At 53.1% G+C, this 13,780-nt stretch overlaps 1 protein-coding gene across 1 annotated transcript in view; it reads left to right on the top strand.

Annotated features, from left to right (window-relative positions):
- The window catches only part of MGRN1 (mahogunin ring finger 1), a 54,383-nt gene that overhangs the window by 28,511 nt on the left and 12,092 nt on the right, over nt 1–13,780 (top strand). The window contains 5 exon segments of the mRNA XM_081255844.1: nt 5,008–5,074; nt 5,754–5,803; nt 7,470–7,517; nt 8,767–8,835; nt 10,144–10,303. Of these exon segments, the coding sequence (XP_081111970.1) occupies nt 5,008–5,074; nt 5,754–5,803; nt 7,470–7,517; nt 8,767–8,835; nt 10,144–10,303 (394 nt within the window).

Genomic DNA, 13,780 nt, shown 5'->3' with positions numbered 1-13,780 from the left:
GACACTCTGGCACCAAACTCAGGTTTCTCCTTTATACCAGGGTTTCTCAGCCTCGGTGCTGTTGACATTTGGGTCCTGGGTCATTCTCTGGCAGGGACTGTCCTGTGCTCTGTGGGATGTTGAGCAGCCTCCCTGACCCCTGCCTACCAGGTGTCAGAAATGTCCCTTGCTGCAATTGTGACAACTGAGGATGTCTCCAGACACAGCCAGGCGTCCCTTCAGCTGCAAGCATTGTGCCATCAGAGGCCTGGCCATCCTCCCTTTTTTTAGCCATTTCCCCCAGATTTGCCTATTTAAAGATTATAACAGTAATGTATGCTAATAGTAAAATGTGCGAATTACACAGAATCTGTCAAGCAGAATGCTCCCAGTTCAGTCTCCTTTTCCAGAAGTGACCACTTCTGACCATGTGGGGTGTATTTCTAGACTTTGTCCTGTATGCATTTGTTTTTTACAAAAATGCAGTCATACTGTACAAATATTATTTTGTAGCTTGTTTTTTTAAAACAACTTATCGAGACATAATTTGCATACTATACAACTCACCCTTTTATTTTTTTTTTTTTTTTTTTTTTTTTTTTTTTTTTTTTTTTTGCTGTACGCGGGCCTCTCACTGCTGTGGCCTCTCCCGTTGCGGAGCACAGGCTCCGGACACACAGGCTCCGCGGCCATGGCTCGCGGGCCCAGCCGCTCCGCGGCATGTGGGATCCTCCGGGATAGGGGCACGAACCCGTGTCCCCTGCATCGGCAGGCGGACTCCCAACCACTGCGCCACCAGGGAAGCCCCCCTTTTATTTTTTTGTTTCTGTTTTAATAAATTTATTTATTTTGTTTATTTATTTTTGGCTGTGTTTGGTCTTCGTTGCTGCATGCAGGCTTTCTCTAGTTGTGGTGAGCGGGGGCTACTCTTCGTTGCAGTGTGCAGGCTTCTCATTGCGGTGGCTTCTCTTGTTGCTCTGGGCGCACAGGCTTCAGTAGTTGTGGGACGCGGGCTCAGTAGTTGTGGCGCACGGGCTTAGCTGCTCCGCGGCATGTGGGATCTTCCCGGACCAGGACTCAAACCCATGTCCCCTGCATTGGCAGGCGGATTCTTAACCGTCGCACCACCAGGGATGTCCCCAGCTCACCCGTTTAAAGTGTATAATTCGGTGGTGTTTACTATATTCACCGAGTTGTATAGCCGTCACTACTGCCTTAGCTCCAGAACTTTTTTGTCATCCCCAAGAGAAACCCTCTACCCACTAGCAATCACTCCTCGTTCCTCCCCCAGCCCCTGGCCACTGCTCATCCACTTTCTGTCTCTTTGGATTTGTCTGTTCTGGATATTTCTCATAAACAGAATCAGACACTGTGTGACCTTTTGTGCTGGCTTCTTTCACTCAGCATTATGTCTTCAAGGCTTGTCCAGGTTGTAGTATGTATCGGTGCTTTATTCCTTTTTATGGCCGAATAACATTCCACTGGATGGATGGGATCCTATTTTGTTTATCCCTTCATCAGTTGATGGACATTTGGGTTGTCTCCGCCTTTTGGCTATCGTGAATAATGCTGCTGTGAACATTTGTGTGCAAGTCTTTGTGTGGATGTATGTTTTCATATGTCTTGGCTGCAGTTTGCTTTTTAATTTAATTTAAATTAATTTAAGTGTAAGACTTTTTTAGAGTAGTTAAAGGTTCACAGCAAAATTAAGAGGAAGGTGTAGCGGTTTCCCATGTGCCCCCTGCCCCACACATGCGTCATTTTCTTTTCTTACTGCACCATGTTGTGGAGTCTTTCCAGGTCAGTACCTACAGATCTCCTTGTGGCTCGTGGGGCTTCTTTGCAGTTTTCCCACTAGGTCCTTATGGGCCTCCATTTATTTTAGTCAAAGCTATGTCCCCTCCTCCCCCACCCTTTGCCTTTCCCCTATTTCCCAGTGTCCATCTGACCTAGGCCTTGCAAAGACCCTCATCCACGGCTTCTCTGTGACAGCAGAGCCTGAGGGGAGCCTGGGCGAGACTCCTGCTGGCATCAGCTGCTGCTCTCTCTCCTGACCTGGCCGCCTTTTTCCCTAAGAAAGCCTCACCCCCTGCACTAAAAATAAGTGTCTCTTGGGACTTCCCTGGTGGTCCAGTGGTTAAGACTCCACGCTTCCACTGCAGGGGCGCGGGTTCGATCCCTGGTCGGGGAACTAAGATCCCGCATGCTGCCTGGCGTGGCCAAAAACTAAAAAGTGTCTCCCTCAGACTTTCTGGGAGGGTGGAAGTCTCTGTCCTCTCCCCGCGTGCTTGGCTCTGGGGCGTGACTCATGTGCCAAGCTCTGGGGAGCAGGAGTCTGGGAGGAGGTGGTCCTTGCTTCCTGGGTCCCTGCACTCCCAGGGTTTCCCCCCCCACCCCTAGGCCCTGGTGTCTGGGGAGAGCAGGGGTCATGGTGCCCTGTCGTCTCCACCTCTGTCCCTGGGTCTTCTGTTGGGTTTGCAAAGTCAGTTGGACAAATGTCACATGTAGCGTGCTGCTCTGTGGTCTGGGCACTGAATGTTCGTGGGAGGCGCCGGGAAGGCTGCTGCAGCAGAGCCTTTAAAGTGGTGTCTGTGTCAGGACTTCTTTGGTTGCAAGTGACAGAAGCACCTCAGTCTGGCTTAAGAAAAGAAAATCAGGAACTTATTGGCATAGATTCTGAAAAGGCTGGGTGTCTGCAGGGGCCCGTGTCATCAGGAAGGGTGTGCTCCTACTGAGCTGTCCTCGCTCTCTGCTGGCGCCTTGCAGACCAGTGAGAGATGTGGTCCCCGCCTGCGTCCCAGAGTGCTCAGGTGGACATGCCATCCTCTGGCCAGGCCACACAGTACCAGAGTAGGAGAGAAGTTGTTCCCACATTTCCTCAGGGAAAGTCGGGGTGGCCACCTGAAAAGTGGGACAGCAGTCGTTTGCACCTTTGCAGTAGGGTTTGGACAGGGCTGGACAGGAGGCCCCAGGTGGTCAGGCTTGGTAAGAGCAGAGTCTCCAGGACAGAAGTACCAGCGGCGTCCAGGCAGCAGTGATGGCCTTTCCCAGGAGCTGGGAGGACACAGGTGGGCGAGGCCTGGAGGCACCCCTGGCTCTGTCACTCTGTCTATGAAGCATCCAGCAAGTTATGCCACCTCTGCGAACCTTGCTTTCCCATCTACCAGCTGGAAGTAGAAACAGTCCCTCCCTCACAGGTGGCCTCAGGGGTCCGTGAGGTCGGGGTGCAGGGTGCTTACTTAGCAAGGCTGTCCATTGTGAACCCGACAGCCAGCGGGGCAGGAGCCCCCGTCACACCTCCCCAGACCAGTGTCTGTTATTCCACCCGTCAGCTGGTGCTGAGACAGCGCTCAGCGTGCAAGGGAGAAAGAAAATGCAAATCACTGGCCGCTCCTCAGAGCAACCAAGTCGCCATGTCAGCGCTGACGACTATATTCCAGCAACAGGCTGGAAGCGTGGGGGCGGCAGGGCCCCCACTGCTCCCCGTCCAGCTCTGTCACCTGAGCAGCTCCCCTCCTGGGCCTGATTACAGCCTGGGAAGGGCAGCGCCCGCGCATCACAGCCACCTCAGCTTCGTCATCGTCATCGTCGTCACCGGGGTAACTGTGGGATGGTCGTTGGCAAGATGGCTCCCTGTTCCCTGGCTCAGGGTAGGGAGGGCAGAAGCAGGCGTGTGGGAGGCCCCTGGCCCCGGGATAGCTGTAGAGGATGTGTGGTCACCCCCCACCCCATGGGGCACCCCAGAGCAAGGCGGGAGCGGGGAAAGCGGGTCCCTCCCTCTCCCGGGTCCAAGTTGTGGCGGTGCAGCCGTTTTACCCTGAGGCTGTGGGTCCTGGGTAGGCCTGGACACCTCCCCGCGTGTGGATCTGTGCGCGCACGTTCCTACCAAGCCCCGCGCCCTGGAGCCCCTACCCCACGTGGTCCTCCTGGGCCAGCTCCCGCCTCGGCTCCGCAGCCTGGACACAAGCAGCTCCAGGGGCGGGTGCTCACTGCATGCTCACCGCGTGCTCACCGTGTGCTCTCTCGGCCACCTGCTTGGGACTTTTGCGTTCGGATCGGGACCTGACGCTCAGGTTGTAGAGCCAGACCCGAACCTGGCAGTGTTGAGTATGCCCTGTCCCAGCACTGGCCCCAGCCCGGCCCTGCCGCCCACCGACGGCCAGGGACCCGCTGGGCACCCTTCTCGTGGTGGGTGTGTTTGGCTGAGCGCCTCTGCCCCGCAGGCTCTGTGTGACCTCCCCGCGGTCCCCACTGGTCAGCAGACGTGGAAGCTGCCCCCGAGTGGACACGTGGGGAGGAGCATGGCCTGCAGCCAGAGGGCAGCGGGGATCCCTGGAGGGATTTAAGCAGGAGGAGAAGGAAAAGTGAGAGGAGGTTTCTCCGCGGGCTCGGACGAGCCACGTGGTCTCCCCTTCACGTTGCTTCCGTCTTCGTTGGGGCCGAGCTGGGTGCCTTTCTTCACAAGGTTAGACGCGGGATCTCCGTGGGACGCGGCACTCCCGTGCCTAGGGCTCCACCCAACAGAGTCCAGCAGGGGCAGCCCCGCTCAGCACAGCCAAAGGGGGGCCTGGTGTCTGTGAGCAGGTGAATGGTGACAGTGAGGTCTGGCCAGGCAGGGAGTGCTACTCGGCCTTAAGGGGGAGGTGGCTGCAGCGTGATGATTCTGCCTGAGAGACACCAGACACAAAAGACGGATACCGAGTGCATCCGTTTCTGTGAATGTCCAGGGTCGGCCGGCCTACAGACAGCAGCAGCATGGAGCTTGCAGGGCTGGGCTGGGCTGGGAGGCCCGCTGAGGGCTGGCGAGGACGTTCCAGGAAAGATGGTGCTGACGGTCGCGTGACCTTACGGATGTACTCAATGACACTGAGTTACACTTAGAACACAAATGTGCCTTTTTAGTCGGCTTTACCGCAGAGAAGCAAAGGGCGCCTGTCTTGCCTCAGCTCTGTCACCTCGACGCCTCCTGCGCGTCCCGCCCGCTCCCTCCGGCTCAGTCTGACTGTTGTCGCCTCCTTTTCTCCGCAGCTGAACTTTGACCTGGACCGGGGCCTGTTTCCAGTGGTCATCCAGGCCGTGGTGGATGAGGGGGATGGTGAGTGGCCCCTCCCTTTGGTCTCCCTCCCAGGCATGCACACTTGGGAAGAGGATCTTCTCACCCCAGTCAGCCGGGTCCGGGGATCTCAGTCCAGAAACAGCGGACGACGTCGACTCAGCCTGCTGGGTGGGCTTGGGGCCGAGGGGCTCGGGCACCGAGCGCTCCGTCTCCTGCTGCTGGTGCTGTCCCCGTGCCCCTGTGGCAGAGCCTGGCTCTCGCGGCGCTGACAGTGGCAAGACAGGCCTCCGGTGCTGGTGTCCACCGCACAGTGGAACGATGAAGGCTGCCGGCGCCACGCTGACTGACCCCTTGCCGCCTACCTCCTCCCCCTGGCCTCTCCTTGCCCCTGCTGTGGGCTGTGGGTTCCCGGGCGAGGGTGCAGACACCAGAGCCCTGCCCAGCCTAGGCTTGTCCCCGGGCCAAGTGAGACAGGAGCAGAGACAACCGTGGGCAGCCGGCAGTGGCTGCTTTGGGGCCGGGTGGGGTGCGCGGGTCGGAAGGAGCTGCGGGCAGAGGAGGGCGAGGCAAGGGCAAGACCTCAGTGGGTCCTCAGAGGACCAGGCCCCGCCTGCAGGCTGAGAGCTGGGGACGTGCCAGCTGGAAAGAGGAGGCCCGGGGCGGGGCGCCGGGGGTGGTGGAGAGGCCGGCTCTGACCACTCTCCTCTCTCCCGGGCAGGTGTGGAAGTGACCGGCCACGCCCACGTGCTCTTGGCCGCCTTTGAGAAGGTAAGTGCCATCTTGCTCCTAATGTGCAGCCGACCCCTCATTTGTCATCGTATCCTGCACGCAGTAGGTGGCCAGTAAATGCTGGTGGGGTGGGCGAGGGTCTGCCACCTGCCTAGTACGGTCCTAGATGTGACATACATACTCTCCTGGGGTCCCCAGGTTGGGGGTGTCCCGCATATAAAGAGACCATTTACATGGAAGGATTCGTTTACTGCTACCTTTTTAGCGTTACGTGTATTTGAACTTAGGTGTTTGCCCTTTTTTCCACCAGACCTGAGTCCCCAGGCCCCTGACTGTCCATGCTTTGTGGCTGTGTTTACGGTGTGTGGTGGGGATGTTGGCTGGTGGTGAGGACAGTCAGCCTCACCACTGACTCTGCATTAGGGTGTCTCGGGTTCTAGGGATGATCCTCTCACCGGGGTCCAGACAGTTTCATGCGTCCGTCCATGCAGTGAGCGAGGGTCTGGCTGTGTTGGGACAGGGTCCCTGCTCACCGAGAGCCCTGCCAGAGTAGTGGGGTGTGTCCCCTATTTGAAAAGGCTACGGCTGATCCCCACCTTGTAGTGTTCCTTAACGTTGGTCGGCACTGTGCAGTTGTGTTTTTAGCACCGGCCTGTGGCCCAGGTGGACGAGGAGCGAGGACCTCACGAGCAAACCCGTCTCAGACCGCTTGTTCTGGACGTCCTTCCAAGCCCTGGCTTCCTCAGCCCAGGGTGTACCTGCAGCCCCGAAAGCCTTAAGTGCAGAGCCCATCTCCTCCCTGTGATCTGGGTCTTTCCAGATGCCCCAAGGGGTCAGTGGAGCTGGGCCCGAGGCCCCTCTGGCGACGTTGGGTCTGTGCTCTCCCTGGCCTCCTGGGGCTGTGGTGGAGGTGGCCCTCTGCATCTCTGGGCTAACCAGCTGTGCTCCCCAGGCCGGCCTTGGAGGAGGAGGTGGTGACTCTTTACCATCTGTGTGCTCTGGTGGGGCAACGGGCCGTCACTGGCAGACACTCCATTCTGTGCTTCCAGTGTAGAGTCCAGCGAGAAACTACCTTATTTTTGGAGTGCAGCATGCTAGAAACTTCTGTCAGAACCCATCAGCCTTACAGAAAACGCCAGGTGCTGGTCTCAGTGGACTCAAAAGGGGTATTTGGTGAGAGAGAGTTCAGATCTGGTACCGTGCTTAACTGTGTGGACTCGGAGCCGTGTGCCTCCCCAGGTACCACCAGACGCGTTTGCTCTATCTTGTTCTCACGGTTCTCAGAGCTTTGGGCCTTCCTGCGTACGTAAGCCAGTGACATGCTTGTGCTGTCTTCGCGATTCGACCAAGCCCTTTGAGGGCTGGAGCCGTCTGTCTTAGTTCTTGTCATCCAGGTGCTGCTTCTTGCAGCTGGGGAGGCCCCTATCCATTGTCAGAACTTGGCTGATGGTGGTGAACTTGAGTGTTCTTGAGAACGACCCAGGGAGAGTTGGGTTTGTAGGTCAGGGTGGGACCCAGGAGGCGATATTTTTAGAAGATTTTCTGGGTAGTTTTGAAGCCAGGTCAGAGGGCCACAGTTGGAGGATCCCTGGCCTGTCTCTCGAGTCTTCGTGTAGCCCCTTCTTTTTTCAGCTGTGGATGTGGGTTGACCAAGGACGGGCCTTCAGCACGGCCGACTTAACCTCTCTGTCCTTGTTCCCCGCAGCACGTCGACGGCAGCTTCTCTGTGAAGCCTTTAAAGCAGAAGCAAATCGTAAGTCCATCAGAGGAAATACCGTGAGCCCTTTTGATTTAAAATACAGGCGCACACATGTGACCCAGTGGTCTCTGTGGATTATTCTCCCCGGGCCACCATGGCTGCTGTGGAAGTAGCTGGTGACACCACTACTGTGGGCCCTGGGCTCCAGGAGTCAGGGTCAGGGTCACTGGGTGTGTCCGCGTGTACTGCATACCCACCACGTACCTGCATTGGCCATTGTAGCCAAATCTTGTCCAGCTTGAACTCAGTGAGTGTTCAGTAAACACTTGCCGAATGAATGAATGGACAGATGGAGGAAGAAGGGAAGGGAGGGAGGGAGGGAGGAAAGACGGGAGAAACACTGCAGCCTCCCCTCCTCCTCACAAATTGCTGAAATTACCTCTGTGTTGGGCAAAGACTTAGATTGACTTAATCCATATTTGAGAGAAGGATGGAATATCTTGGAACCAATGGGAGCTATAGACCAGTACAGCCTTTCTTTGGGGTCCGTAATTCCATGGTCTCACACCAGGAAGAATTATCCCTGGGGGCCTCCGACTTAGGTACGTTCTGTGAGGATTTAGCGGACAGGGTCCCCTGAAATGAGCCTGGAGACTGATTTAACAGTGGCCATGGTGAGGTCTGTCTCCAAAGCTGTGATTATCAGGTTATCCTGTGTGTAGCTGCTCAGGTGTGTCAGCCACAACCCGGGAGTGGTGTTGCTGAGTTTTTTAGAAGAGGGGTTGAGAGAACTCTGGCAGGTGCAACACCTGGAGGTGGCAGGAGGGCAGGAGACCCCAGTGATGGTCTGGGCACTTGTTTCAGGAGAGCGGACCGGCAGGGCCGTGGCTCTCAGGAGGAGTATCTGGCCCATAAACTGTGGTCAGCTCGAGGCCCGACTCTGGTCCCTCTTGGGGGGCTGGTGACAGGAGGGTCCAAGGTCGTTTTCCTCTGGGGTTGGGCACAGTACGGTGGGCAGAAGACGTGGTCGCCGGGTCCGGGTAGAGCTTGGCTCCACGCCCTCCGGGGCGGGCAGAACCTGGGCCCAGCCCAGCGTCCTTGCTGCCAGTGGGCTGGGCAGGTGGCGCTTCTCCCTGCCTGTCTCCAGTAGTGCCCGCTCCCTGGGGGTGGGGCTAGACAGAATCGCCAACCACGCCTGCCCCCCGGACCCGAGCCCGGCACCTGGGAGGGGTTGTCGGGAAAGGTGGGCGCAGAGGAGCCGTTGAGTTGGAAGCAAGTGCCCAGACGCCTCTCTGCTCTCCAGGTGGACCGGGTCAGCTATCTGCTGCAGGAGATCTACGGCATTGAGAACAAGAACAACCAAGAGACGAAGGTGCGTGCTGGTGGCACCGCCGGACCAGGCTGGCCGTGCTCCCCTGTGCTCCTCCCAGCTGCTCGGAGGCAGGCCTGTGGGTGACCTGCTTGGGGCCCCTGTCCTGGCCAGGGCCCTGCAGGTTGGTGGCAGATGAGCCAGTTCCCTGCTGAGCCTTCCCCTGGAGACCCCAGGCCCCCAGACTCCATCATTTTTCCTTAATTTCTAGAGTTAGCAGAGTCTGTGGGACATTGTCCTTTTTCCAGCAAATTCACTGGCTTGTTACCATCACTGGGCAGCTGGCCATCAGGGCAGCCTGGGGATGCCGGACCCCCTCCTGCTGCCCCCTTCCCCGGTGCAGCCTTGGCCTTTCCCTTCTCTCATCAGCAGTTGAGCCCGCGCTGCACCCGTGGGCCGGCTCACCTTCCAATGCCTGTGACAGGAGCCTGGTGGTCCACAGAGCCAAGGTCTGGCACAGCCAGGGAATTAGTCCATGCCTTTGTCATCATTGTCTTAAGACACAAATGAAACTGCTGCCTTTTTTTAAAAACCTCTGGGGTCTCAGGCCAGCTTCCATGGTGGGTGGAACTGGCTGGATGCCAAGTGCTCTCTGCCCAGGTCATGTTTCTGCATCAGAGGTCATCCGACTTCTCATAGAGGGCCTGGTAGTTAATGTTGTCAACTTCTATGGCGTCTGTCACTTCTGATCCTAGCACTGCTGGGATCACGCAGAAGCAGCCGCAGACATACAGAAACACAGGGGCAAGGCTGTGTTCTGGTAACACCTGTTTCAGAAGCAGGCAGCAGGCTGGACTTGGCTGATCCCTGTTTTAGGCTGTTGCTATCTCTTGATCCAGAAACTAATTTTGTTTTCCAGAAGGTGCCATTACTTAAGGAAAACATTTCAGCAAGTTAGACTTGCCTGATTCATTTTGGGGGTGCCGCACTGCGCAGCTTGTGGGATCTTAGTTCCCCGACCAGGAATGGAGCCCAGGCCCCAGCAGAGAAAGCACGGAGTCCTAACCACCGGACTGCCTGGGAACTCCATTGCCTTTTTTTTGTTGTTGCTGTCTTAAGCAAATAAATGGGCAGCCTTGGCAGATGCGAGTCTTCCCACATTTCCTCTTTGGTTCTGGGGAGTAGGAGACCCAAGTTCTCTCGATCTGGGGAGGCATCTTGGGCCGGGGGGGCGTCCTGCTCTTTGGTGACCTTCGTCTGCCCCTGGGGCTTCCCTTTGCCACCGCAGCCCGCAGGGGAAGTGGGGACAGGAAGGCCCCCGGCCTCTGGCCTCGGGAGCCACCGACCCTGGGACCCTCGGTGTCCCCACAGCCCTCAGACGAGGAGAACAGCGACAACAGCAACGAGTGTGTGGTGTGCCTGTCGGACCTGCGGGACACGCTGATCCTGCCCTGCCGCCACCTGTGCCTCTGCAACTCGTGCGCCGACACGCTGCGCTACCAGGCCAGCAACTGCCCCATCTGCCGGCTGCGTGAGTGGGACGGGCGGGCAGGCGGGCGGGGAGACGGGCGTGGTGGCAGACGTGGGCAGGGACACCCGTGGCCATGGGGTGGCGCCGTCTGCCTCCAGGGAAGTCAGACGCAGGGCAGTGTGTGGGGTGAGCTGCACAGAAGTGATCAGCAAGTCAGATCTTTATTTCAAAGAGTAAGTGGGAAATATTTTGATAAAAAATGATAATAAAATGAAAAGTGTGGCGGGTGTAAATGATCAAGGAGTTAAATTTGGTTTCCTTGAGCATCTGGACTTTCTCAGTCAAAAGTTGTCACGTTGGGGGAATTCCCTGGGGGTCCAGTGATTAGGACTCTGGCGCTTTCACTGCTGAGGGCCCAGGTTCAATCCCTGGTCGGGTAACTGAGATCCCACAAGTGGCGCACACGGCATTAAAAAAAAAAAGTTGTCATGTTGGGCCTAATTCTGAACAAAATATTCATCCTCCAATAGAGAGTAAACATTCTCAGGTTGTAGGTCCTGCTGGTGGGTCAACAGTCCTGGGCCCGGTTCCTGCTGGTCCTGGCGGGGACTGGGTGTGAGCGTCAAGAGCACCCTCCTATGGGAGCTGCAGGACATTTTCTCTGAGGAGATAAATGACCGCTTTTTTTTTTTTTTAGACTGTCAGATTCACTGTCACTTTCAGAAATAATGTATTGGTCGATTTAAAACTCCAAGTGTGAAAATATCTCTTTATGGCTACATTTAGTTCTTAGGTTCATGACTGTTCACTATAAAACTCTCTTTTGTTGAGTAGTCTATGGCTACATTAAAATTATGCTTCAAAGCAATTAATCAATATACATGGCCTTGGGAAACCCTGGGGGAGAAAAAGAAAGTGTGTTTTAAAAATAATAAAGCTTAGGAGTTCCCTGGTGGCCTAGTGGTTAGGATTCCCGGCTTTCACTGCTGTGGCCCAGGTTCAGTCACTAGTCGGGGAACCAAGATCCCGAAAGCTGCACACCGAGGCAGAAAAAGACAAAAAAACAAAGCTTAGGTTTATTTTTTTTAATGCAAATTGATCTTTCTAATAAAGTGTTCTTTGGCCTGTGTTTACCATACTCAAAAACCTAACTTAGGGCTTCCCTGGTGGCGCAGTGGTTGAGAGTCCGCCTGCCGATGTAGAGGAGGACATGGGTTCGTGCCCTGGTCCGGGAAGATCCCACATGCCGCGGAGCGGCTGGGCCCATGAGCCATGGCCATTGGGCCTGCGCGTCCGCAGCACAGGGAGAGGCCACAGCAGTGAAAGACCCACGTACCGCAAAACAAACAAACAAACAAACAAACCTAACTTAGATTCAGTGAGTCTATATTGGTAACATGTTATTTTACTTTGTTTCTCAGTTTGATTTACTTTAGTTGTTTTTAGTGAATTGCATTCCAGGTTAAAGGTATTCCATTGTTAGTGTATACAGTAAGAGGAGATAAAGGGAGGGCGTTTTGAAGTCATTTGTTCTAATTAAATCATATTTTCATTTTCAGTAATAAGTTAATACTCTTTAATATCTCATGGACTATTCACAACCAACGTACTTTCACAAAACAAATTCTTTATGCATTTGAAAACTAGAATATAATTGTGGTTATCTATTTCATCAGCTATATTTGACTGAATAAAATTCCTTGTATCTGAGAATTACTGTCCTCAGGAAATCATCCTTACTATTTGATTCCAAGAAGGTGTCGTGCTTCCTTTGCGCTTCTGGCTAACTACCGGGAGGGATCTATTCATGTTCTTTCTGTTCTTTTTTTTTTTCCCTTTAACCTTATTTTAATATTTTTTATTTCTTCTAGTTTTATTGAGATATAATTGACATACAGATCTGTATAAGTTTAAGGTGTATAGCATAATGATTTGAGTTACATACATTACGAAATGAATATCACAGTAAGTTTAGTGAACATCCATCATCTGATATAAAGAAATGATAGAAATTAAAGAAATAAAAAAAAAATTTTTGTGTGTGTGATGAGAACTCTCAGGGTTTTCTCCCTTAACAACTTTTATGTATAACACACAGCAATGTTAATTATACTTATCATGTTGTACATTACATCCCTAGTACTTATTTATCTTGTAACTTGAAGTTTGTACCTTTTAACGGCCTTCATCTAATTCCCCCTCCCCCATCCCCACCTCTGGTGACCACAAATCTGATCTCTCTTTCTATGTGTGTGTATGTTTATTTTTGAAGTGTAACTGACCTACAACACTGTGTTAGTTCCTGTTATACAACATAATAATTATTTTCTGTACATTTCAAAATGATCATGACAGTAAGTCTAGTTATCGTCTGTTACCATACAAAGATATTACATAGTTATTGACTATATTTCCCCACACTGTACATTTCATACCCATGACATTTATTTTGCAACTGGAATTTTGTACCTCTTCATCTCCCTCACCTATTTCTTTCCTCTTCCCACCCACTGTCATCTGGTAGCCAGATGTTTGTTCTCTGTATCTATAACTCTTGTTTCTGTTTTCTTATGTTTATTCATTTATTTTGTTTTTTAGATTCCACATGTACGTGAAATGATACAGTATTGATCTTTATCTGACTTATTTCATTTAGCACAATACTCTCTAGGTCCATCCATGTTGTTGCAAATGACAAGATTTTATTCTTTTTTTATGGTGTATATACAATAGTCCATTATATATACACCACATCTTTATTATCCATTTGTCTGTTCATGGGCACTTTGGTTGATTCCATATCTTAGCTATTGTAAATAATGCTGTAGAGAACATAGGGGTGCATATATCTTTTTTTAATTAATTAATTTATTTATTTATTTATTTTTGGCTGTGTTGGGTCTTCGTTGCTGCGCACAGGCTTTTCTCTAGTTGCGGCGAACGGGGGCTACTCTTCATTGCCGTGCTCAGGCTTCTCTCTAGTTGCGGCGAACGGGGGCTACTCTTCATTGCCGTGCTCAGGCTTCTCATTGCGGTGGCTTCTCTTGTTGCAGAGCATGGGCTCTAGGCGTGCGGGCTTCAGTAGTTGTGGCTCACGGGCTCTAGAGTACAGGCTCAGTAGTTGTGGCGCACGGGCTTAGTTGCTCCGCAGCATGTGGGATCTTCCCGCACCAGAGCTCGAACCCATGTCCCCAGCATTGGCAGGCAAATTCTTAACCACTGTGCCACCAGGGAAGCCCCTCTGCCCATTTTTTAATCGGGTTGTTTGTTTTGATATTGAGTTGTATGAGTTCTTTGAATATTTTGGATTTTAACCCTTTATCAGATATATTGTTTGCAAATATCTTCTCCCATTCAGTACGTGGACTTTTCATTTTATTGATAGCTTCTTTCACTGTGCAAAAGCTTTATAGTGTGGTATAGTCCCATTTGTTTATTTTTGCTTTTGCTTCCCTTGCCTGAGGAGACATATCCCTCAAAATATTACTGAGACTGATGTCAAAAAAAATACTGCCTCCAACTCAGAAACCTGGCTTG

Source organism: Mesoplodon bidens, assembly GCF_964165515.1.
Source record: "Mesoplodon bidens genome assembly, chromosome: 15".
NCBI lineage: Eukaryota > Metazoa > Chordata > Mammalia > Artiodactyla > Ziphiidae > Mesoplodon > Mesoplodon bidens.
This window is presented reverse-complemented; position numbering and strand designations above follow the sequence as displayed.